The sequence below is a fragment of the Leptonotus elevatus genome, chromosome 14 (genome assembly GCF_054856555.1).
Source record: "Leptonotus elevatus isolate MCC_2025b chromosome 14, RoL_Lele_1.0, whole genome shotgun sequence".
Classification (NCBI taxonomy): Eukaryota; Metazoa; Chordata; class Actinopteri; order Syngnathiformes; family Syngnathidae; genus Leptonotus; species Leptonotus elevatus.
Genome location: NC_141252.1, coordinates 4482431 through 4508716, shown reverse-complemented (window position 1 = coordinate 4508716; position 26286 = coordinate 4482431). Strand labels below are relative to the sequence as shown.

The window sequence follows — 26286 nt, the reverse complement described above, 5'->3', positions numbered from 1 at the left end:
AATTATTAATAAAAAAATAAGAATCAGCTTCCAAAGCGAGAAAATTTGGTGGGTCCGTCTGTCATCGCCTGCCACATTCACAAAGAGGCCTCAACAAGCCGTCCCTGAAGAGGAACAGAACGTCTGTTAGTTTGCTTCAAATGGTCCATTTCAGTGTCAACTTCAGGCGTCCTTTTAAGAGAAGCTCAAATTGAGACTTACAACTAAACGTCTTCGGTGACTCCTGGAGAAAGTGCTCTCAATTTTCTAAGCGCACTCATGTTTTGTGCCCTTGTGTCAATTAAACGACACCGAGTAGCGGTCGACGCCGGCGTAATGGCACTTTGATGACTTTACGCGGATTTCCCCGAGAAAATCCCGAAACTTTAATCGGGGCTGCTCGGCAGCAACACAAGCTGCGGGTCATCCGTAACAGCGCGAGTTCATAAATACATTTTAGCCGCGGCGCCTGCGGCCTGATAAATGGCACGGCTGCTCAAATGATGCCACCGATAAACGGATCGTATAACAAAAGCGCGCTCGAACCATATGACCAAGAGCTCAGATGGAGAAAAATGATGCTTTTTGTTCATTTTTTAACAAACTTTCTCAGCTCAAGGCCCCAAAATAATAAACGTCGTGTTAAGAAACTTCTGGAAATACATTAAGTATTGCCACAGGATCCACGTTCACGTTAGCAGCTAACTTTTGTGCAAATTATGAAAACTGCAATGCTAAATAACAAGAAATAAAGATAAATAATACTTTGTCTTTATTTATTTGGTAAACACTTTTCCCCAATTATATTTGTTTATATCTATATATATATATATATATATATATCTATATATATCTATATATATATATATCTATATATATCTATATATATATATATCTATATATATATATATATATATATCTATATATATCTATATATATATATAGATATATATATCTATATATATATATATATATATATCTCTATATATATATATATATATATATATATATATATATATAAATGTTCCTTATAGTCCATCAATGAAATGTAGTCAACAGCAAAAAAAAAAATATTTTGCCTGCGGGCCGAGCGGCCAATCAGCATTAAAAAGCAATAAAGTGCGAAGGTGCTCCTCCAGGGAGCGCCGCAGCCAAGACGGCGAGCAGGTGATTTTTACGGGTCGTTCGAAAGCATTAAGTGCTGTTAAAGCGCTCCCAGAGAGAGATGGATTCCAGATGGAGACATTCGTCTTTAATCGAGTCCTCGCCAGGAACGCGACGCGGCACAGCTGACACGCTCGTCTCCGCGACAAACCATCGGGCGACAAATGATTGCTTTTATTGAAGAGGTTTGTTTGTTTGGGTTGCAACCGAGCGACGGGATGGGCCGACTTTCTCTGTGTGTTTGTTTCAAGAATGTTTTTCACATTGTGATCAGGACCATTATTTGAAACCCAGACTTGAAACTCAAACCCGGGAATACCGGTAGCTCAAATTTGAAATCTTAACACACATCTGAAACTCATCACAAAACTCCGATTTTCAATGTGAATTTGAAACAGCAACCCAAGATTTGAAACACCTGTCTCAAACCCTAATCCAGATTGAGAACTCAAATTTTAAACCGTACCATTGGTTAAATCCTTATTTGCAATCCAAACACATCTTGAAACTGGAGCCTGACAGATTATTCGTCCAGATGATTTCATTGGACAATAGTGACTTTTTGTGTGAGTTTTAATCGGTCCAAAAAAAATTATTTTATTTTTTTTACAAATTCACACGTTATAAAACAGGACTATAATATTTAAACAACCCTCCCCAAAAAGAAATTAGCAAATAAATACATAAATAATTAGCACATTAATCGGTTATCGGAATGTTATTTTGCATAATATCAGAATCTGCATCGGACAAATAAAAAATCCTTATCGCTTCAATTTGTAATCCTGATTTGAAATTCTAATTTGAAAACAAGACCCTTGTTTGAAGATATGAATTTGAAACCCAAATTTGACACCCTCATTTGAAACTTGAACCCTTGTTTGAAATCCCAACCCAGGCTTAAAACTCTCATTTGGAACGCTAATCCACGTTTGAGACCCAAATCACAATTCCTAATCTAAAATCTGTAACCCCAATTTGAACCCTTAATCCCTGTTTGAAACTCAAACTCTATCTTGACAAAAAAACAAATTTGAAATCCTAAATGTTTGTTCTTTGTCACTTTGCTAACTATGCTACGCTAACTACCAGAAGTTTTGATGTATGTATGTATCCAATAAGACTTGATAGAAAATACTTTGCTCCTGGCTTTTGATGAGACATTTTTCACGGCGGTCGGCGTTTTTCCGAAAACCCCCTCGAAACAACCCCCCATAACCGCCCCCCCCCCCCCTCCCGTCGCTTTCCCGCCAAACGGGTTCTTTTCACTTCCTGTGCAAAAGCGTCCCGGCTGCCAAGCGTTTGTTTGGCGCCGAGCGGCCGCGATCACGTGACCTTCATACAGGATCTGCGGTGGCGTTCCCCCTTCTTCACCTCGGCCCCCCGCTTTCATTTGGCAGCCATGCCAGGGGTACATCCTGGAGGAGCGCCCCTTTTCTTTCAGTCAGCAGCCCTAATGTCGCTTTAATGCGCTTTGGCCGGATGTAAATACAGCAGCACAATGCGCTTAATCGGGGCCGTCCTGACTAGCTTGCAACGCGGCGTTGGGATGGGGGGGGGGGGGGGGGGGGGTTGGAGATCAAGAAAGAGAGAAAAGTGGTGCCTCCCCCCTAGCTTGATGCCTCCATTCTGGACCCCCAACAACTATTTAAAGATAGACGTCAACCACAGCAATCACATAAAAAAATAAAAATCAGCTCCCAGTTTCACAAAGTAACATGAAATTTGGTAGACATGTTTATCATGAATCGACCCACAAAAAAAGTCTCAAGAGGCCACACTTAAGTTTATTTTGGTCATTTTCAGAGGTCCTTCAAATTTTGATAATCCATTTTTTTGTGTGGGAAAATTTGTTTGGTAGGCACGTCTATGGAAACAGGGAGTCAGCCATTTTGGTTTGAAGAGGCCAGCTCCTGATAGTGACTTAAAAAAGATAAATCTAACACTGAAGCTAGTGTCATTTAGCAACGTGACATTTGGTATCATGAGTCGACCCACAAAAAAAGTCTCAAGAAGCCATGCCTGAAAAGACACAGGAAGTCGGCCATTTTGGTTGGACGCAGGGCAGTTCTGCTACGCAAAATCAAATCTGTTCTCAGTCGTCTCTCACGACGGAATCGGATGGCTACCGTATGCTAACGTAGCATGCTGGCAAAGGCCGAACCTCTTTGCCGCCACCCCGTTGCCTCGCAATGACGCTAATCGTCATCCCAAATACAAATTGTGCGACGATTGTAAAACAGGCTTTCAGACGAGGGTTACGCTGACTTCCCACGAAGGCAATTGCCTCCACATCGACAACATCCTACAAAGTTGCAAAGCGCGCGTGCGCGCGCACACACCTGCGCGTGCGGCGTACCTGTTGCGGCCGGTCGCCGCTCGTTCGCCGCTCGTTCCCCGACCGCAGCGTTGACAAACCGCCTTCATTAATTTACGAGCTTGCCTGCAGGAAATTGTCGAGATAGTCATCAGGGCGGCAACAAAGAGTTTCTTTGTGCCGGGCCCGATGGTTGCTCAACGGAGAAAATGCTTGAAAACTTCTTGCGGGATTTTATCTGCACTCTGACATGTGGAGTCACACATACACACACACGCGCACGCACACGCGCACGCACACGCGCACGCGCACGCGCACGCGCACGCACACCCTCTTGAGCTTCTGTTGCTCGCCTCTCTCCTCATGCCACTGTTTTTAGTTTGAAGACTGGTTTAGTTTCCAATTCGGGTTTCAAGCCTGTGTTGGGGTTCCAAACAAAGATTCGGGTTTAAAATTGGGATTTCACACCAGGGTTCCAATTAGGGTATCAAATTGGGGTTTAAAAGTTTAAAAGTTGGGTTTTAAATGATGGCGTGAAGCCAATGTTACGGTTTTCAAACTAGGGCTAGGCTTCCACATTTGGGTTTCAAACCAGGGTTCGGGTTTCAAAGGGAGTTTCCTAGCATAGGGACAGGGTTCCAATTGTTGTTTTCAACCTGAGTTAAGGTTTCGAATAAGGGTGAGTTTAAATTAGGGCATCAAATGTAAGCTAGAGTTTACAATTTGAGTTTTAAATCTGGGTTCAATTTCACATGATGGTTTTAAGCATGTTATAAGGTTTCAAACAAGAGTCAAGGTTTCAATTCAGGGATGTGGATTTGGACAAGGGTTAGGGTTTCAAATGAGTCCTTCGCATAATAAGGGTATAAAATAGGCTTGTCAAGGTTTTAAAAGGAGGGTTTTAAATCTCGGTTTTAGTCCAGGTCAGGGTTTGAGGCCAATGTTAACGTTTCAAACGAGGGTTAGACTTCACATTAGGATTAAGAGTTGAGGTCAAGGTTTGAAACAAGAGTTAAGGTTTCAAGGGCTTCAAATCAGGGATTTAAGATCTTTAAATGAATAAAACACAAACGTATGAAACTTTTTTACACGATTAAAAATGGCTGAACATTCAACTTTGGTTTAATTGTTATTAACATTTGGACTTTTTCTGTCCTGTTATCGGCCGCGTTTAACTTTCTTATTCGAAAAGCCATCAGCCCGTCCAAATGGATTTTTCGGTCCCGTGTGAACGTTTCTGTGAATGGCAACAGGGCCGCCATCTTTGCTGGATGAAACCAAAACCGTCCTTCTTTCCCCCTACAACCCCTGACAGCCCCCCCCCCCCCCCTCTCGTGGTGTTATTCTGCCAGGAGAGCAAAAATAATAAATCCTTGTGCCGCCTGCCGAGTGTAATGGAAGCCGCTGTGGGCCTGGAAAGGAGACCACGGCGGCGGCGGCAAGAGCGACAACGACCTCTTTTTCTTTCGTCTTCTTTTTTTTTTTTTAAAAACACAAACCACGCCAGCAGCGCTTGAAAATTCCCATGGAATTTTATTTTGGTCGTGTAATTGGCTTCATCTCGTCTCCCCCGACCGAGTGCCAACTTTCCCCCGGCGTCACTCGTGTGTGTGCTTCGATCAGCCGCAAGGATTTGAACTGCCTCACAGCCAGACACCGCAACGTTACTTGCACGTTTTGGAAAATTCACACATGGAGGTTGATGGGACGAGACAATCATGAGGAGACCCACAAAAAAGTCTCAACAAGCAATGTCTGACAAGACGCAGGAAGTCGACCATTTTGGTGGAAACATTCTGTCGCCATGTTGGACATTTCAGGTGCCCTTGTCCAAACTGGCTTGGTTCTGATATTTTTGAAAAATCCAAAATTAGGCAACATGAATTTTGGTAGACACGTCAATCATGAGTAGACCCACAAAAAAAAGTCTCAGGAAGTTGCGATCAAAAAGAGATAGGAAGGCCAACATTTTCATCCATCCATCCATCCATTTTCTGTACCGCTTGTCCTCACAAGGGTCGCGGGGGTTGCTGGAGCCTATCCCAGCTGGCTTCGGGCAGTAGGCGGGGTACACCCTGAACTGGTTGCCAGCCAATCGCAGGGCACACAGAGACGAACAACCATACTCACAATCACACCTATGGACAATTTGGAGTGTCCAATTCACCTGCCATGCATGTTTTTGGAATGTGGGAGGAAACCGGAGCACCCGGAGAAAACCCACGCAAGCACGAGGAGAACATGCAAACTCCACCCAGGAAGGCCGAAGCCCGGACTTGATCTCACAACCTTTGCACTGGGAGGCGGACGTGCTAACCAGTCAGCCACCGTGACCAACATTTTCATGTCAAGTGTTAATTTTGGCTAATTAGTGCTCTCAAGAAAAACTTGCAACAAGGAATTTGACAGACATATTATGAGTAGACCCACAAAAAAAAAAGTCTAAAGGAGCCTTTTTTTGTTGTTGTTGTCATTGGGTGTGGGTGGAGCAAGGCAGCAAACTTGGACGACTTGCCTTGGTTAAGTTCCCCTGAATGCCAGATGCGCTTAGAAACATGAAATTTGATAAACATGTCTATCATAAGTAGACCCACAAAAAAGTCCCAAGAAGCCATGCGGTCAAACACACAGGAAGTCGGCCATTTTGCTTCAAAGCTGCCATTTCAGGGTTATTTTGTCTGCTTCCAAGACTCCTTTCACAGACAAACGTGTCCGATTGCAACCAAATTTGAAGCCTGTGTAACTAGACAGGCGACTAACACACACACACACACACACACACACACACACTGCCCCCCCCTCTCCACACCACACACACACACACATGTGCCCACACAGTAATGGAATGGCAAAAGTGAGTGTGCTAAATGTGTTGCTCCAAAACGTCAGCATGGAGGAGCCACATAAATCATGCGGCTCAACTGGGGGAGGGGCGCTTGGTACTGTAAATACAGGAGACACACAAACACACGCACACGCACACGCACACACACACACACTCAGCCTGACGTCAACTAGTAAGTCATTTGGCCGCTGTCGCCGTCAGACGACGTGCAGCGTTCAAGGACACGTCTGTCTTTAGCGCCAACTTCTACTTGATGCCCCCCCCCCCACCACACACACACACACACACACACACACACACACACACACACACACACACACACACACACACACACACACACACACACACACACACACACACACACTCTCACACACACACACACACACACACACACACACACACACACTCACACAGGCAGGTAGGAAATGAAGCCATCTGCCAGTAAACAACAGTCACTTTACACCCACTGCTCGTCCATCTGCTGGACGGCGTAACAACATCAGCAGCGCAGGCGATGATGAGGAGGGTGATTATGATGATGAAGAGGAGGAGGCCAGGCCGGCGATCAGGCATCAGGGATGAGCGGAGTGAAGATAACGAAGATGACGGGAATCATGCGCAAGATACGGAAGATGACGTAGGAGGACGAGGACGGGGACGAGGATGAGGAAGAGGAGGGAGATAGTGATGATGAAGATGATGGAGACGAGTATGATGAGGAAGGTGAGGAAGATGAGGGAAATGTTTAAGGTTTGGACGAGGAAGACCAGGCTGATGACGACTGAGGAAGAAGAGGAAAGATGAAGGAACACGGACGGGCGTGGCGGGCGGCTAAGACGAGGAAGAGGAGCTTGAGAGAATGACGAAGATGAGAGAACTGATGAAGATGATGCCCGTTGGCCATGCGGGAGTCGAGGAGACGACGGCGCTGATGACGGCGAGGAGGATGAAGGAAGATGAGGAAGAGCAAAGGGACACGAAGACGAAGAAGAGGAAAATGAGGATGAAGATGAGGAAGAAGAGGATGAAGATAACGAGGAAGACGGGGAACATGAGGATGATGAGGGAAGACGGCAAGGAGGACGACGAGGAAGATGAGTACTGAAAAAGAGAATGATGAGGAGGACGAGAACTGTGTCCCAATACTTTTGTCCCTCTGGTACACACACACGCGCACACGCACACGCACACGCACAAAGTTTGTCTCCCAAAAAGTGCTGAGCTTGTCCCGTCTCCCACACACACAAAATGTGTGTGCGTGTAAACTTGAAAGCAAAAGCAGCACAAAGAATTTGGCCGTGGCCTCAAACAAAAAGATGACTCCTCTGCATTAGCTTTTTTTTTCTTCTTTTTTTTGCCGAGTGATTAAAGCAAACATGTCCTGCGTTTACTTTGGAATTTGATCCTCGCTCGTTCCTCCGCCTCGGGGACACCAAAGAACAAGAAGGAGGAGGAGGAACAAAAAAACGAGAGAGTCCAATTAAATCCTCAAAACGCACACACGCACGCGCGCGCGCGCAGCGTGTCGGCGCGAGACGATGACAACGCGACGAAGACCACGTCAACAAGTCGCCTCCTTTCACGCTTTTTTTTTCTTTCCTTTTGGATGCTTCACTTTTCTTACATCACTTGCTCCGTCTGTACCGGACCCGGCCGATTCATCGGTCAGCCGATATCACCCCTCAATCATGCATTCTTACTTTCTTATCAAACGATAAATGCCGCTCAGGAAGATGTTCTTGCAACGTTTGCCCACTAGACGGCGCTCTGACTGCAGCAGTAGAGTTACGTCGATTTATAAAACACAAAAACGAGTCTGCCCGCTACCTGAGCCGTCAAACGTAGCCAAACTTGGCATCTTTGAAGGCAAAACTCTTTTAATATTTGATCCCATTTTACGAAGATCATTTTCGCATATTAAGGTTATTACATTAAAACGTAAAATTTATGAAAATGTGAAATTTAGCACGAAAAACGTGGAATACGTTCAAATGTGAGACGTCACATCAAAACGTAAAATTTATTACGTTGGAACATCAACAAAACTTGTCACTTCAAACGTGGACGGTTATTATGCTTTTTAATGTTTTAACATGAAACTCATCCCGCTTTAACTTGATCCTTTTCACATCTCAACGTGATTATTTTCATGCAACAACGTGATTATCACATAAAAAATGTAACATGATGACGTAAAATGTGAAACTGATCATTTAAAACATGGAACTTATTTTAAAACGTGAGACTTTTTTGAAAATGTGAACGTTTTTGTTCATATTCAATCGTGGAATATGTGTTAAGCAGCAAAATCCAGCTGTGTTTAGCCAACGACCAATCACAGCGCACCTGTTTTCTGTAGCTAAGCTGCAATTGGCTGTTACGTGAGACCAGAGCAACGTTGACGTCATCTTCAGTCGACAGCACGTGGCAAAATGGCCGCCCCCTGAGATGGATACAAATGGCTGGATTTTGCTGCATAACTCATATTCCACAAATGTAATATGAATCCGAATGTTTTAAGGTCGACTTCCACTTTAAAACGTGATGATCAGAGGTGGCAAATCCAAGTCGAGAAAGTGAAAAAGCCTGCCACAGTTTGGCTTTAGCTAGCTCCCATAGTGCTCGTTTGCCAGCTGGCGGGCTGGCTAGCTAGCTAGCATTAGGGGCTGTGTGGAAGTTAGCATGCTAAACATTAAATTCGAATAAAAAAGACAATCATCACTTCATATTGAGCTTCTTTTTTTCATACTATTTTTGAAATTAAATAATTCATTGGTTATCAGATTTTTTTCCTGCCAAAATCAGCCTCACAAAATCACTATCAGTCATGCCCGACTCCTGTGCTGGCCAATCAGCTCCTTGCGGCGATCCAAAACGTTTTTCCCGCCCTGTCAAACCAGCGTTTGTCAACAACAGGAAGTGCGTCCTACCTGTGGGTTCGGCAACGGGCAGCCTGGCCGCCGCCGCGCACGCGGGCAGCAGGACGCACGCCAGCCACAGCCAACGCCACGTCGCCGCCGCCGTCATCCCGGCGAGGCGAACGAAAGCGAGGCCCCGCGCCGGCTCAGGCGCCACCCGGAGCTCGCATGGCGTCCACCTGGAAGACAAACAGACGACGGGGTCAAGTGGCGCAAGCGACGTTGGATTGACAGCTCAAGTGTTCATTAAGATGCCTTTAGGGAGGCCATCCATCAAAAAAAAAGAAAAAAAGTAGAACGAGAAGGTGGCAGTTGACAAATGTTCCGCGGTGAGGTGCGGAATGTTTGGAAAAGTCCAACAGGAGCGCTACTAGCTTAGCTTTAGCATTTCTAGCCAGCCTCATCTGAATATGGGTTATTTATTTGTTACATCAAGTCCGGATGATTCTGGATGACATATTTTGCTTGATCCTTGGAGTGCTAAAAAAATTTTTTTTGGTGGTGTGAAAAGTTCGAGAACCACAGAGTTAATCCTTGCTAATAGCAAAAACAATAAAAGTGTCTCGGTCTGCGTTTTGCGCACCTTCAGCAGGGTATTTTTCCAGAAAGCTTCTGCTTGAAATCAGTGGCGTTCCACTGTTTTTTCTTCCATACCCGTCTAGTTGTGTACATAGCCTGGGAGTAACCTCGTCTGCGAGACGCCGACCACCGCTTGCGCGCACACGCACACGCACACAAAGGTTAGCGAGCGAGTGGTCTTGGCTCGCGCACACAGGCGCGTATTGTGCGTCCACAGAGAGGTTGTGTTGTGTTAACACTGCTGCTTTTCTTTTGCTTCCCGCCGCCACGCGTGCACACGCCGCTCGCTAGCTCGGCATCAGCGCCTTTCCGACGCGGCGGGCGGGACACTAACGCAACGCAGACGCTAATACGCCGACACTGACGCCTTTCATGTCGGCGGGCCTCCACGCCGGCCCGTTTGTTTACACGGCGGCGTTGAAGGGCCTTCCCGCTGCCGAAGACGCTTTCTGCGGCGACCACCCATGAGCAAGCGCCAAGCCTTTTAGCGGCTTTCACAAAATTCGGACAGGAGTGACGATATTGTTGGTTTTGAACGGTATCTCGCCGTCACGGCGCTGGTGGAGTGGTTTGCATGTCTGCCTCACAGATACAAGGTTGGGGGTTTGAATCCGGTCTCCTAGCACTTTTGGTTATTATGGTTAACTAAAACTCACTTTCATTAACCAAATAAAATAAAGACAAAAATGCTTTTGAAAAAAACTAAAACTAAAACTATCTTTTATGTATATGGGAGTAAGTCAGACTAACTTATAATTGTAGCAAAACTGTTTTTCGTTTTCATCTCAGTCCTGATTGAGTAAAGCCTAATCATTGAGTACCAGTAGCATTGCTACTTAGTATCAGTATTGGTGAAGAGCGCGGGAAGAGCGCCACCTAAAGGCGCAGCGTGTGCTTGTTGCGTCTTCCCAAAACGCTTTCATGCGGCGTCGGACGCACGAGCGCTCAAAGGATCCCGACGTGTTTGCCATGCTAATATTTTTCTAGCATGAAAGGCGGCGACGGTGAATAAAACATGACCGCAAATCACGAGCGCCGCACGCGCACGAAAGCACCCCCCTCCCCCGGCCCCCATGTGACCACCGGCAGGTGCGCCTCTCTGCGGAAATCCCGCCCCCTCCCTCCTCCTCCTCCTCCTGCTGACTGTCAATCAATCAAACGCACCCCAGGGTGAGAGAAAATAGCGATCAGTTGACGGAGGGAAAGTGAAGCGCGGAGGGGGGTGCGCTCGTCAGCGCGATATGATAAAAAAAATGAAAACACAACACGCCACAACGCAGCAAAAATGTCCAAGAATGTGCAAACGGGATCAGATCAGGTAGCTGCGTGTCAGGCGTGTCAGGCTGCACACGCGTGTATCAACTCAACTTTGCAACGCCTCATTAGGATCACAATCACATTACAAAATAAATATACATTGACAAACGTGCATTGAAATGTTTACATTGCGCAATATAAAAATGATAAAAACAGGAATTACACTAACGAATCTAAGAGCTCCCGAAAAAAGAAAGAAAAATTTAATTGTTGAAATATTAACAAATAAAAAATATACACAAAAATGATTTGAAAATAAAAAAATAATATAACAATAATGATCAAAAAATTAATGAGTGCCAATTCCAAATTTGGGACAAACACGGGTACAATATGTGGAGCAAATTATGTAACTCTAGTAACAATATATAAAAATGTGTAAAAACAAACAAATGTAATAATTAGGAATGGGCAGGTACAGATACCTTGTAATCGGTATCAGGCCGACCGATATTTCAAGGTATCCGTACTCACTATAATGGCCGCCCTCTTGTGGCCGTTTTACAATCATGAAGTACAAACTAGAAATTAGAACTCTAGATAATTGCCATTCCTTTCAGGCAAAATGCTATATTAGGATAGATAGGTCTTTCTTTAAAATGATCTGCCATTGATTTTTTGGGGGAATTTTTATGTATCAAAACAACTAGTGGTATCGGTATCATCTCACACTGGTATTGGTATGAAAACAAAAAGTGGTATCAAACATCCCTAAACTGAAGTATGGCATGTAAAAGTACTAAAGTAACAACTTGCAACTAATTATGTAACAAACAAAAAAAGACTATTGCTGACTATTGTTATTGACTTTTGTCACAGCATATTTAAATATGTCAAGAAAAGAACCTAAAACATGTAAACAAGCATAAAAAGTGTCTCATTATGGTTCTTTAGACACACCTTATTTGAAACTGACATTACGCGTTCTTCTCGTTTTCCGTGCATCATGTCACATACAGTATGCGGTCGTACACGCCTGAAAGTGTCATCATCGTCCTAAAAGTGTCAAAACATATGATTGGCATGTCGACTGTGACATTTATCACGCACCCACCCACACTTTCAGCTTCTGCATATTGCAATTTGCTCAGCCATTATTTGATGATTTGGATGAACATCTGAACGCCGTGGAGGAACTTCACAGCAGGCGACGTTTGAACAAAAAACATTGGTGATGATGAATTCATATTGAACATGTTTTACCCATTTCAATTATTCATCTTTTGCTCATTTCGACATCAAAGTGCAGTCAACATGAAAGGGATGAGCGCAAGAAAAGTCCTATTGTTTGCATATTTGTATTTAAAAAACAACAACATCAGAAACATATGTAATGATGATGGATGCCACCAAAGCATATCGATAAAAAAAAAAAAAAGAAGCAAATATGTATAAAAGGATGTAAGACCACAGCCATGATCGATTACACACAAAATGATGTCGGACCACCCTATCCATTTTCAACTGGAGAACTGCATACATAATGATGCAAGACCACCGCTGCAAATGATATTCATAACAAAATACATATTTGATGACGTGGGATCACCGCTTCAAAATGTACTGTAAATTAAAAAAAAAAAACGGCATCAAATGCTCACGCACGCGCACCCGCACGCACAGGCGCCGGAGTCAACCTGTTTGACTGTACCGTCCAAGGAAGTGAGCCGATCCACATTTGAGCAGGTAAACGTAAATCCTAAGAATAAACTCACCCAATTCGTATCCGCGTCGGCAGCAAAGTGTGCGCAGTAATTCCACTCTCAAAGTCTCCCCCTGAAAGTCGTCCTTCTTTCTGTTTTGAAGGAAATCCACAACAAGTGCGACTTGGAAACCGCATGAAAACTCAAAGTCGTCGACTCGCGGCGGTTCCGGCGCTCCGGCGAACTTTGCGCTGCGGTCCACAAAGTCCGACGCAGGCGGCCGCCCTCATGCCTTCTCCGTGGCCGCCGACAGCCGCGTCGCGCTCCGCTCCAAACGCTCCAAACGCTCCACACGCTCCAAACGCTCCACACGCTCGGAGAGGCTCGCTGCTGTGAGACTGGCCGAGCACGGGAGCCTCCGCGCGGGGAAGTGACAAGAAGAGCGGAGGGTGGAGGGGAGGTATGGAGGGTTTAGGCGGCAAGCTAGCGGGGCTAACAGCGATGTTTCCGGTTGGACATTTCACAAGAAGAGCGTGCAACATGGAAATCCGCTTTATTAGGTTAAAAAATAAAATCGAAAAAAACAGCAGATGCAGATACAGAAATATATTTTACTTTAGCAAAAAAAAAAAAGTTCTGGAAATTAATTGTACAATACTTTCTTTTATTGTTTGTAAAACAATTATAGCTCTTATTTTGACATAATGCCACTCTACGCTACTCTACACTCTAATGATTCTACTTTCAATTACTGCACACTATCAATGCAAATGAAAAATGATTAACACTCTTATTGTGACGCAATGCAGTCAGTCCTACACTGTGGTTCAACATTTGATCCGTGTACACTATACAGTATAGTTACTCTATATTTTTATGATCATATATTGTTAAACCAAATGTTGTTGACCAAAGTCACGCCAACATGGAAGGGCAAAGTCACCAAATTGATGCATGACGAGCTCTAAATAATTCAACAATCACAAAAGATCCATATCAAAGTCACAAATGGCAAACAATGGCAGAGAGTCCTGTCAAATGTCAAATGTAGAAAGCGGGAATGAGAAACCTGCCAAAATAAAATTTGTAGTAACACACTATGAAAATAAAAGTAAATGAGCTAAATATGGCTTTGCAACACTAAAAACAGTCATAAAAGATCCTAGTCAGCTCGATACCAGATGAGGGTCCCATTCTTGGGACCAAAACAGGAAGTAGAATCCTACCAAAACGAAACTGGGCATCGGTGCTAAGAGAACTAACGCTTATGCTCACATCAGGCGCAGAAGATACAAATCAAAGTTGTTTGTTTACAAAAAGCTGCTTGACAAAACTGGCTGAAAGTCTTTAATGGAACCCAAACACGAAGTAGAAACCTACCAAAATAAATCCAGGTAACAGAGCAACACCAAGTTCTAATAGTTTCTGAGGTTTCTATCAATGACCCCAAACATGAAGTAGGAAGCCACCAAAATAAAACTGTAGCTAGCAGAAGCTAATGCTAAGCTAGCTGGCTAAAGTGTCCAATAAATGATGTTTTTACACGCGCTAACCTGCAGGCCTAATTGGCGCAGGCAATAAAATGCCACGCCAATGGCCTGGGCGCTGTTTTGAGAGGAGCGCTTTATGAAGCCGTAAAGCGGCTGGGGGCCCACCCCCCCCTCGGGCCACGAGGAGTATGCCGCCGCCGCCGCCGCCGCCGCCGCCGCCGCCGCCGCCGTAACTCACAGGCCGACCGATTGGCCATGATTTGCGACAACCATGAATAACGAGGTAGACATTTTTATATGCGTGACACTGGACACTTCATTAGGTACACTAGCTCATCACAGTCAATGTCAAAAACAAATCTACCTTGCCAGACATAATATAATATTTCATTATTATTATGATTTTTTTTTTTTTTTACAAACACTCACACCCACTCAACCAAACGCTCAGAAACACACACACGCACGCACGCACGCACGCACACACAGAGACCTCCCCTGCCTGGAGGGAGTCGCTGATGAGCAGATGAACAATGAATCTTTTCATGGAGTTAAAAATTAAACACGTGAGAGTTCATTGGCAAGTCAAACCGTCAAACGGGTTGAAACACGGAAACACCCGCAAAAGCCGAGCCGGCTTTTTAAATGATTAGCGACCGTCCTCCAGTCACAGAAAACCCAAAGTCAAGTTTACTTTATAGACATAAAGACCTCCCATTAGTAGCTTAGCATTAGCATTTGATTTAGCACGCTAACGGCCGCCAAACGCAACGATAAGGAGATTGACGCTAGGAACTCGCCACGCGCTAAAGTTAACGAGGCGTTGGCGGGTCCCACCTGACGCAACGTCTGCTTTCGCGGCGGGCCGGAGGAGAACCGGCGGCTCACTTTCTCCGCGCGGCAATTGAGCAGATTGCTACTTGGAGGACGTCCACCGCCCGCCGGCGGCAGTTGGACGGATTCCATTTGGAACTTCAGCGCAAAGCAGGAGCGACTAAACAAGTCCTCCAGTATTGGTTTTAGGGTCTTTGCTGGAAAATAAAGAACAGTGAAAAAAAAAAAAAGTCTCGGGCCACAACACAACAAGTACTCGATCCGTTTATCGTTCCACGCGAACAAATAAATATACTGTCGCTCGAATAACATTCACAACATTGCGGATTCACAACCTGTTATGATTCAATTCAATCCAATACTGCGATACTAAAATTCAATACAATTCACTCCGATTATGATTCAATGAGATTCACTCTGATGAGGATACGACGCCATTTAATGAACGCAGCAGTTGGGATGCAATTAACATTTGATTCCCTTCAATTACAAAACAACCGAATTGACATTTTCTCCAATTACTACACTATCTGATTCACGAATAAAAAAAAATTCAATTAGGGCCATAACAAATGATTCGTTTATAAATCAATTCATCTTTCAATTACTTTTTAATTTAGAAAAAAACTGCAAAAATGTTAATCATTCATTTCCGAAGTCAAAGTGAATGTTGCAAAGGTTTGATTTGGATTTTACGCAATGATAATCAGTTTGCTTTCAGAAAGCCGAGAATATTTACTGCTGAGGTTGAAATGTAATCCTAAATCGTTTGCTGTTGTCAATTAATCGATGAATTGTTGCACCTCTGAATTCATGAATTCCGATGACTGTTCACTGCAAATCCAATGTGATTCAGTGCGATTCAAAAACAAAGAAATAAAAAATATATATTAAAAAAATCAATCAATCAATCGGTTGACATTCATTTCATTACGACTGGAAAGCGATTCAAATTCTAACGACGCTCTCGAATACGATTTACGGCACGGACGACGCCATTCACTCCAGTTTTTGGCACAGAGCGCGTTCGAGTTGCTAAATTGTCTTCCTCGGTTGTCCCGAGCGAGCGAGCGAGCGAGCGAGCGCGCTGGCCGCTTGTTTCCCGGGCCCCGGCACGTTCCCGCCCGCCGCCGTCCGTCCGTCCGAGTCCGACGTCTGTTTTCCGAAGCGGAGAAGTCAAAGCCAGAGTCAACAAAAGCAGCCTTCAGCCAAGTTTGCCGTTCGTGCTCGCCACGCACGCCAACAAACAACAGCAGAAAGCGAGAGCGGGAGATCAGAGCGCCGGCTCGTTGACGCTCACAAGTCGACGTGTCTTTGATGTGAGCCATGTGATCAAAACATGACTGAGTGTCAAGAAGAAACAACGCTGCAAACAAACGTGCGTGTGCGCGCGTGTTGTTTTTTTCCAACCACGTGCTAACAGGCTACTTGCTGGAACACTAAGAATGACAAAACAACTCCATTGCGGCAGTTTGGATTCTCGCACGGAATCAAATTGTTCATTAGCGCCGACTTTGTCTAATTATCCGTTAGAAGGCAACATCCCGGCTCATTGAGGACGTCGTTAAATAGAAGCAAATTGCAGAGACGGACTTTGCAGAAAAAGTCGACTCGACCCGACTTGGACTAAATCCCCACCAGACCTGACTTGACTTAGACTTGAGTTAACAACCTGACCAGTCATCTTGATTACAGTTGCAAATCTGCATTTTGACATCGTTTGCCCTCTTAGGAAAGAAATGGCAAAGAAAGAAAGAAAGTTAAGAATCAAACGATTACATTTTTAAACTTAGAATTTGGATTAATCACGATTAATCGCTTCATAAAAAAGATGATTTTTTCCTGCCAAATTTGAAGAGCACCGGTTATGTGTTCATTCTTTTGACATTTCAAGTTATGAGGACGTCTTCCACAGTTTTTTGATCCACTTCATTCTCTCATCCACTTTTTTTTCTAACCAATTGCTTGCATAATTTAAAATGAAGAAAAAAAACGAGCCCAATATTTTGACATGAACAATTATTCTAAATGTAATTTACGAAATGCTTTACTTGAACGCATGTCGTTATGTTTATGACGTTCTTAAACGTCGCCATCTGCGGTCACGCCAAATTAAAAGTGCGATTAATCTGCGTCGATTCATGATTAAAGCCATCATTTTTTGTGATGAATTCATCAGTTAATGCTTTAACTTTGACAGCACTCGAAAGAATACATGAGTACATGTAAATGTGTCAGAAAAAATACGACGGCGTGATAGGGCCACGTACAAATATATATATATTTTTAGAGGGTGGGGGGGATATTCTGAGAAGAAAAAGAAATCTGGTAAATTTGTGGAAAATGCACGTTTTTTTCCGCCGTAAAAAAAAAGGTGAAAAAACTGTTAAGTAAAGTCGACACTTTCAGCTTGCTAGTAAACTCGTTTGTTCGTGCGTTCTTCACTCGGTAGACGAGGAACGCGAAACGACAGCAGGACCGTACCATTTGCGCAACCTGATTTGGGTTCAAATTGGAAAAAAAAGATGACAAACCAGACGACGCGTTCGCGCGCAGAAGAAGACGCGAGCGGCCGACGCCGTCCGTTCATTCCAATTGGCTTCTCTTCCGCGGACTTTCATACGCTGGAAGGCTTTTAAGAGCCGGCTGGAAAATTGCGGCAATTCCCCGACGGCGGCCTGTAATCTATTATCTATTATCACTCGGCACGCGTCAGCTTCGCCGCATTTTCATTCGCTCCGCCGAGAACAGGAGGAAGACGGAGGAGGAAGATGAAAGGCCATTTTTTGCATCCAAAGGTTATTTTTAGACGCTTCTCCTGGTCGGCCGCGTCAAACGGCGACGAGCTCACGTGTGGTGTCACGGATGAAAAGTGCCCGTCACAGATTTCCTGCTTGAGCGCGTCGGGGAGCGGCCGACTCGGCCGGCCCGACTGGTCGCCGGCTGGCGAGCTGTCAATCAAAGCGCGTTGTAGCGCAATCGGGTGCTCGGATTGCGTTGTCGTGCGTAAACACAAAAAGGTTTATCGAGTGACTCGGTTGCGATCGCGTGACTAACTGCTTTTTGTAGCGGAAGTTGATTCATCGATGACATCGTTGACATTTTCAACAGTGCTCAAACAAAACAAACAAAAACAATCAAATGATTGAAAGAAGAACTCAGCATTCCGCTGAATGTTGTCATTTTTCTTTTGCTAGCAATTGTAGCAGACGTGCCAGTTGAAAAAAGTTGGCCGATAGGAACATGAGAAGCCAAAAACACGATTAGTCGGGATGGGAATCAAAATCGGTTCCCAGTAATTCCATTCGGAATCTTTTTTTTTTTTGATCATCTGACGATTCTGTGGATCGATTCTTCGTAGCATCCGAGATGCTAACACATCAACTTTTTTTTAAATACGTCATTCTTGATCCTCCGCCTCGAGGCATGACCAATCAACTCTCACTGTTACATTCGTGTCACACTTGAAGGTGCTTTAACCATAAATTGATTTGTCTTATTTCATATATTTTTCCGATATGAAAAATGTTTGATAAAGAAAGAAGAGAAAAATTTGCCATTCAGAGAAATACGATATTAGGATCAATAAAGAAGCTTTTGGATCATCAGAATTGATCAATTCTGATTCATTTTCATCCTTTCCGATGAGTCGACGATGCAGAGACTCGTCAAGTCGTCTGCTCAACCCGTTTTTATTTATACGCGGTTTTTGATTCCGTCTTGACTAGCTATCAAATGTCTTTGACTTTCTGTCTCCTGATGTGCTTCTTGACATTTTTTGGACAGTTCTTAACTTTTTTTTGTTGTGGATTTTTAAAATTTATTTAAATGAGGTTAACCTCGTGCAAAAATGTTGTGAGCACTTTTCTCCATAGGAAAGGCGCACTAACATTACTTTTGTCATCATGAGATGACAAATTTATAAATAAAGTTTTTTTCCTTTCGGGCTTAAAAATGCGACGAGTTAACAACTGTCAGGATGTTAGCTTAATAGCATAGCTGCCTACGTCAAATGAGAAAATTTTCCCAAAACAAGATTTTTATTTATTTATAGTTAGCCTATTAGCATAACTGCTAAAGTCATTTTATCATATTGAATACCAATACGAAACATGCTTGATTTTGTGTTTTTTTTGCTTGTTGTGCTAAAACGTCCAAATTCGACGACGCTAACTAACGATGAGAGGAACTCCCACGCAGGGCAGGGCTTGAAAAATGGACGCGGCGCGCCGCTAAAAGAGACGTCGCTAGCTGACAAGTCGCGCCTCCTCAACGTTTTAGACCAGAGCTTTCGTCTGTCACGCCTGAACCCCTTCATCACACACACGCACACACATACCCTCGACCCCTCCCTCTTTTTCCCCACACGTGAACACACTCTTATAAAACATTATATAGAACCACATGCACACGCACGCACGCACACACACATGGAGCTATAAGTGTGTGCTAAAAGACTTGTAATTTGTGTTGTGCCAACAAAAACTGGCTAATCCTGCAGTGGCTTTGTCACAGCTATGTGTGGGTGGTTGGGTGGGGGGGGGGGGTGCCGGGGGACTTTTCTGCATGACAGGCTCCATTGGAGAAGGTCTCCACCTCGGCCTGAGCCAGACCTCTGCACCCTCTCGTACCCCCGTGGTGCCATAGGGGTCGCGGGGGTCCCGTGGTGGGGGGAATTTTTGTGTGTGGGGGAGGGTTGAAAGGGGGTTGGGTCACGACGCTTGTTGCAGCCGTTTAGCTCAAGACGGAGATGATCTCTCTGATATCTGCGGCGGGGGGTGCGAGCCCAGTGGAAATGAAGTCACCAATGTGTGACAGGTGGAAAGGGAGCGAGCTAATAGCCTTGGAATCACCCCGTCCCCCAGCCCAACCCCTTGGAGCCCCCCCGCATCCAACCCCGCATCCAACCCCGCTTGTTAGGACGAGTCACAAGCCGTCAACGGGCCTTCAAACCCAGACGAGAAGTACCATGATGACGATGGCGACGCGGGTTCAAGCCCCGAGTGGGCGGACAGCGTAGGTGGAAACACCGTTGGTTAAATTGGATTGCTTTTTTTTATGCTGACATTGTTGATGGCTCAATTCTTGACCGTTGTTGGTGTTGTGCTTGTGTCGTTTTTGACCTCGTTGCTGAAGAGGTCAAAAAAAAAAAAAAAAAGCAGCAACAACAACCCAAGAAGTCCAAGCTCGCGGCAAGAACCAAATCCTGGACCAGGTCCGTTTCCGGGAAAAACCGGCAAGCGAGGTCTTGCGAGACCAAAACCTCGTGTGTTCTTTCATCATATTTTGTGAAAAAAAAAAAGAGTTTGACGTGAAACATTCGCCATTTTGTGGATTTTGTCTCGCAGCATCTGGACGTGAAGAAACGCCGTCCAACTTTCAAGATCTTGGATACGGTTTGGAATTCCTTTCTCTTATTGACGGTAAAGCATTGATCTATCGGCAGCGGCGCTTGGGCGCGTGCACGGAGAGTGACGAACAAAAAGATTTCAAGTCTCACATCAGCACTTCGGAAGTACATCAACGCAGCTCGCCCTTAAATAATTGGCCCAACATTTGATCATTGGAATTTTGCTTTGAATCTACAAATGATCAATAACAATCTTTCAAATCGAGGTTTACATGCAAAAATATGCGCGCTGCATATAATTAAGTAAGCAAAGAAAGTCGGGAATGCCACGTCTGCGTCCGGATGAACTTTCCGGAGCGGATAAGCGACAGTCCTGACATTCCCGGCGACCGGTCCGTCAAGATGCGACAGACGGACGGACAACCGTCACAAACAAACAAAGCGGCTTTTGTGCACACTTTGGGAACTATGAAATTAGCAATTGATACACGGATGAATAATGAATAAATCAAATGAGAATCTTCTTATCATCATGTTGTTAAACAAACAAAATTGCTGATCAAACGCCAGGAACTCATTTCTCACAAGAAAAGCAGCAGCGGCCAAATTTCATGGGAAGATCGTCGACTTCACATGTTGTATACAAACGACATACATAATACATGCATGTTTTGTTCATGCCGCATTATTAGTATTTGTTTCCACGGCAACAGCTCCAGTATGAGCCTCAACGACGCGCACGGCGGCCGCTGAACGATTTGAACCACATTCGCCTTCACCCCAATTTTGTACCACATGCAGTACCATTATTTCTATATTTCATCACACCCAAAACCGTCCGAGTCAAATAACTTCCGTCTGATTCCGCCGGATTCCGAGGAATCCCGTTGCCGCGCGTTTGCCAACTCAAGGGGAGCAAATAGGAAATTCTGAATCTACTGGAAAGTCCCTTCAATGGATTCAGTCGGCCGTTTCATCCGAGTGCAGCGCGTTCCCAACGAGTTTGCCGATTCCAATCCGTGAACCAAATCATCGTGTACATTAAGTGGAGTCAGTGGAGTCACACGACTCAACTCAATCAACGGAATGTGTCGGTGTTTAAGTCCACCGACTGCAGTCAGACGATCCCGTCTTCTGAGTAGACTGCCTTTTTCATTGCGACCGCTGACTCGAGTCGGGGAACCGAATGGACTGAGTGAACCGGGTTTGACTCCAGTCGGCGAACCAACAATTCCACTGACTGCAATCGGTGAAGCATACGATGGAGGTCCGCTGTGTCAAATCATTGGATTCTGCTGCGTTTCTGGCAAGCGACTCGAGTCACAGAACCAAATCCTCCAGGTCCACGTGTTCCCTTTGATTCCAAGGACTTCAGTCCGTGAAGCAAATGATTGGAATCTGCTGTGTTTTCGCTACGTCTGCTAACTCCAGTCCAGGAACGGTGTTTTGGAACGACTCTGCTGACTCGAATCGGGGAAACAAATCATCTGAGTTGTCAATGTTTGACTCCAGCGAGTCTCCAGATTCAAAGGAATCAGACATGTCCACTTTGTTTCTAACGAGTCCGTTCACTTGAGTCAGTGAGCCAAATTCTTTGAGTTTCTGGAGTCATTTGCCCGATTCAACAGAAAATCGATTCTGTGGAGTTTTCTGTCTCGAATCAGTGAAGCAAATCACAGGAGTTTGTTTTGATTCTGTGGAGTCGTACGTGAATCACTTGAATCTGCTGACTTAAGACAGTGAGCCAAATCATCTCGCAATGTTTAGGGCGATACGAGTCTCCAGATTCAAAGGAATCAGACATGTCCACTTTGTTTCTAATGAGTCCATTAAAATAAGTCAGCGAACGAGTCATTTGCCCGATTCAACAGAATCGATTCCGTTGCGTTTTCTGTCTCGAACCAGTGAAGCAAATCATAAGAGTTTGTTCCGATTCCGTTGCGTCCATCGCCCGACTTATATGAATCACTGGATTGTGCTGACTCGAGATCATCGGAATCTCACCTTGCGCGCTTGGAACCTGGTTCAAGAAGACCTCTGACCCCTGATTCCTGATTCAGAGCAAAGATTCAAATCACTTTGATCCAGCGTTTGCTGCCGCATGACAAAGAACACGTTTTGCTGCCTGATTTTGCGGCGTTCGAGCTGCGCCGGATCAGCGCAAACGAATTACAGACGAAGCTTCGGGCCGAGGCTCGCCGATTAAAATAAGCGCAGACATCCATTATGGCCGACGCTCGTCACCAAACAGGTGTGGAGCGACGGCGGCCGGATGCCATTAAAGCACTTAGGCACGTCCTCGGTGTCCAAATCAACAACAACTGCGTCTATCTTTGCGTGTGCGCGTTTTGGGAGCAAGTCAGCCATCCGGGGGTCGTCCAAAATCAATCATCTTCTTCATCATCATCATCATCATCATCATCATCATCATCATCATCATCATCATGTTTTTGTCCGTAGACTGTTTTTGCTTGGAGGAGTTTCAAAATGGTTTCTGTAATGCAGCTCAGGGTTTCAAGCTAGATTTTCTTTTCAACTGAAGCAAGGGTTTTCATTTGAAAGTTTCAAACTAGGATTCAAGTTAAGGTTTCAAACAAAGAGAAAGATTTTAATTTTGACTTTAGAACTAAAGTCACTATTTCAAGTTAGGGGTTTGAGCCGTGATTACATTTCAAACAAGGGCAAAGGTTACAAATTAGACTTTAAATCGAGGGTTAGAGGTTCAAGCCAGAATTAGAGTTTCAAATTAAGTGACGGTATAAAATTAGGGTGTAAATCCTGGGTTCGGTTTCAAGTAAAGGTTTGGGTTTCAAGTTCAGGCTCTTAATCTTGATTGAGGGTTCAAGCAAAGGTTGTTCTTTAAAATGAGGCTTTCGAGTTGCAGTTTCAAAGTAGGGCTTACATCAAGACAAGAGTCGGGTTTCAAACGAAGGTTCCAACCCTGAGTTGGAGTTTCAAAGAGCTTCAAATTGGGGTGTAACTTTTGGGTAGGACTTCAAGCAAAGGCTTGGGTTTGAAATGACTGGATTAGGGTCTCAAACAAGGGTATCGCTTTTAAATGAGGGTCAAGCCAAAGTTAGTGTTTAGAGTTTACAGTTAGGGTCTGTTAAAGTTAGGCTTTCGCATTCGGAACCAATGCAGATCCGGCTCCCTCCTGCTTGAGCTCACAAACGGAGTCAGTGCTGAAACAATGGGAGTTCATTTCAGACCCGACCACTCGCATTGTGCCCCCACACAATGCCGCAATGTTTCCAGCCATTGTTGGCATCATTTTCATCGTAGCTCCTTCTCACTCCCCGTTTTCTTCTCACCTTCTACCACTACCCCCCCACCCCCCCCGTGCCACCGCCGCCGGAATGTTCCGTGACAGCTGCCCGTCTAAGCAGACGCCTCGTCACCGCACTTATCACCTCGCCGCAGCCTCGCGCGCCACTGTGCTAATTGGCCGCTTCTTGACTACTTGGCTGTTGCCGTTAAATCATGATTAGCCTCCCCACAAATGAAACATGCCCGTCGCCTCGCCTCGGGCCAGTGCACACAAAGCGCTTAAGAGGATTGATGCGAAACACTACATTAGTTTGTACATGTGTTCGCACCTCACTGATCACCGGACACTTCATTAGGGACCCCAATCACAAGAAATTCGGTCTTAAATAAAAGTAGTGCTTTTTTTTCTAAATCCTATTTTATTTCCAAAACTGCCACTGTCACATAAACTCACCACATTTTTCAAGTGTGTTCATTCTGCTGATCCCCAAAAAGTGGCTGGACAGCGCCACTTGGAATTTAAAAAATACAACAACAAAAAATAATAATCTGCCCTCAAAGCCGATTTGACTTAGCAACAAAAATGTGGTCATCTCTAAAAGGAGCAGACCCACAAAAAAGTCTCAAGAAGCCACGTGTGAAAAGTAGGAGTGTCCAAATGAGTGCGTCCATTTAAAATTCCTTTAATGCCACAACATTTTTAAACGGCCACGAATGACCGCCTCTTACTTGGAAAACCTGTTTTGGGAGAGATTTCGGTCACAATGCAGCAGACTCGTCAATGTCAACATTTTGCAGTAATAAATTAAGAATAAGTTGTGGAGACTCGGGGAAAGTTGTATTTTACAACTTTAAAAATGTTAAACGTTAGATAGCTCCTTAATATGAAAAGAAAAAATGCACTGAGCTGTCACCACCGTCTTACAAATGCCATTATGCCATCTAGTGGCAGAAAAAATTACCTCAACACAATTCAATATTGCTTTTACAGTAAAGTATTTTATTTTATTTTTTTAATTTTAACTTAATTTTATAAATTATCAGGAAATTACTGTATCAATGACTAAAAGATGCAGTCATATTTTTCATAGTTTAACATTGTTTTCCACTTTTATGTTAATAAGAGTATGAAAATTTGGGATTTTTTTTAATTATTGTACATTTCGAACAGAAATAAAAATTTGCGATTAATCGCAAGTTAACTATTGAAGTCATTACGATAAAAAATGTTTTAATCGCCTGACAACCCTAGTGAAAAGTCTCAGAAAGTCTGCCATTTTAGTTCAATATCATCCTTCAGAATTTAATAGAAAAAATGTCCGCCCCTGAAGCCAGTTTGACTTGACCAACAGAAAAAGTCTCAAGAAGACACAGGAAGTTAACTGAATCATTTGAAGCGGCCATTTTAGAGTCATAACCAACGACAAAAAATTGGCACAACTAAAGCTTTTTGAAATTTCAGCCCCCAAAGCCAGTTTGACTTTCGGTAGACCCGCAAAAAAAAGTCTCAAAAAGTCATGCCGGAAAATACACACAGGAAGTCTGCCATTTTGCTTTGATGCCTCCATTTGCTTTTGTCCTTCAAAAGCTAATTTGCTCTCGCTAGCAAATTTGAGCGACCGCTACAAGTCGATGATGACCTGGTGAGTCACGTTTTCACTCTTAACAAAGTCCCAACCAGGAAGTTTCAACTGTTGTCGCGTTTTGAGCTCAACTCGTCGCCGAGCTTACGTCCGCCCACGTCGTCATCCTGAAATAGTTTGCCGACTTGCTGTGATCAAACGTTTGCGTGTAAACAGCATGTGGTATTTCGTCTCTCTGTAGCATCTTGTGGTTGCTACGGTAACCGTCGGCGTACTGTCAGTCATGTGACACAAAAAGAACGTGCAGCATCAATCGTTGCTCTCCGAGGGTGAAAATCATCACCGAATCATTCGGTGTTTACGGTTGTTGGCTTTTTATAGCTGTGACGTGTTCTCAGTCCAAAGTCAACGTTTTAGTCATGTCAAACACGACAAAGATAAAATAAGAGAACATTTGCGCAATATTCACTCGGTGGACTCATAGTTGGGATCCGGTTAATTTTTGGTGTCTTAAAGAATCGGACTGAATCAAAGTTTCCTAGTAACAAAATTGAAAAACGGAATCGCGCCTAACCATATCGAGTCATACCTCAAAGTAACGGTCTCGCCGATGGCATTCAATAGCAATAACTGCTTGTTTTGAATGATGTTAAATAATGTCGCTTTCTGGTTGCATCGCAAATTAAAAGGTAACCGAAGACACAGCGCTTTATCCGACAGTCGCAGCGCTCCTTGGCTTGCGTCGTGGTTGCAGATATAAATACACCCTGTCTGCACTAAAGCTGCTTTTATAGGGACATTAAACCCTTTTTTTCCATCAACACCACACAAGTGTTGCTGCTGCATTTAGCAGCTGAAAGACGTCCAGTCTGCCTCCGAGAGGACCACCACAAGCTTTTCATTGTCCCCCCCCCCCCTCCTTCCACTACACCACGAGTCGCTCCTCGGGGTCTTAGGAGCTTTAGTTCCACCTCCTGCCCACACCTCCCAAAAAAAAAGA

At 44.3% G+C, this 26286-nt stretch overlaps 1 protein-coding gene across 10 annotated transcripts in view; it reads right to left on the bottom strand.

Annotated features, from left to right (window-relative positions):
- fgfr3 (fibroblast growth factor receptor 3) overlaps positions 1 to 26286 on the bottom strand; it is a 117301-nt gene that overhangs the window by 40577 nt on the left and 50438 nt on the right. For 6 of the 10 annotated variants that reach the window (XM_086093991.1, XM_086093987.1, XM_086093990.1 and 3 more), the window contains one exon: positions 9236 to 9402. In XM_086093991.1, coding sequence (XP_085950117.1) covers positions 9236 to 9332 — 97 coding nt within the window. In that variant the 5' untranslated portion in view covers positions 9333 to 9402. Of the gene's footprint in view, positions 1 to 9235; positions 9403 to 12834; positions 13208 to 26286 lie in introns of those variants that run through there. The other 4 variants (XM_086093982.1, XM_086093984.1, XM_086093985.1 and 1 more) reach the window with 2 other exon arrangements.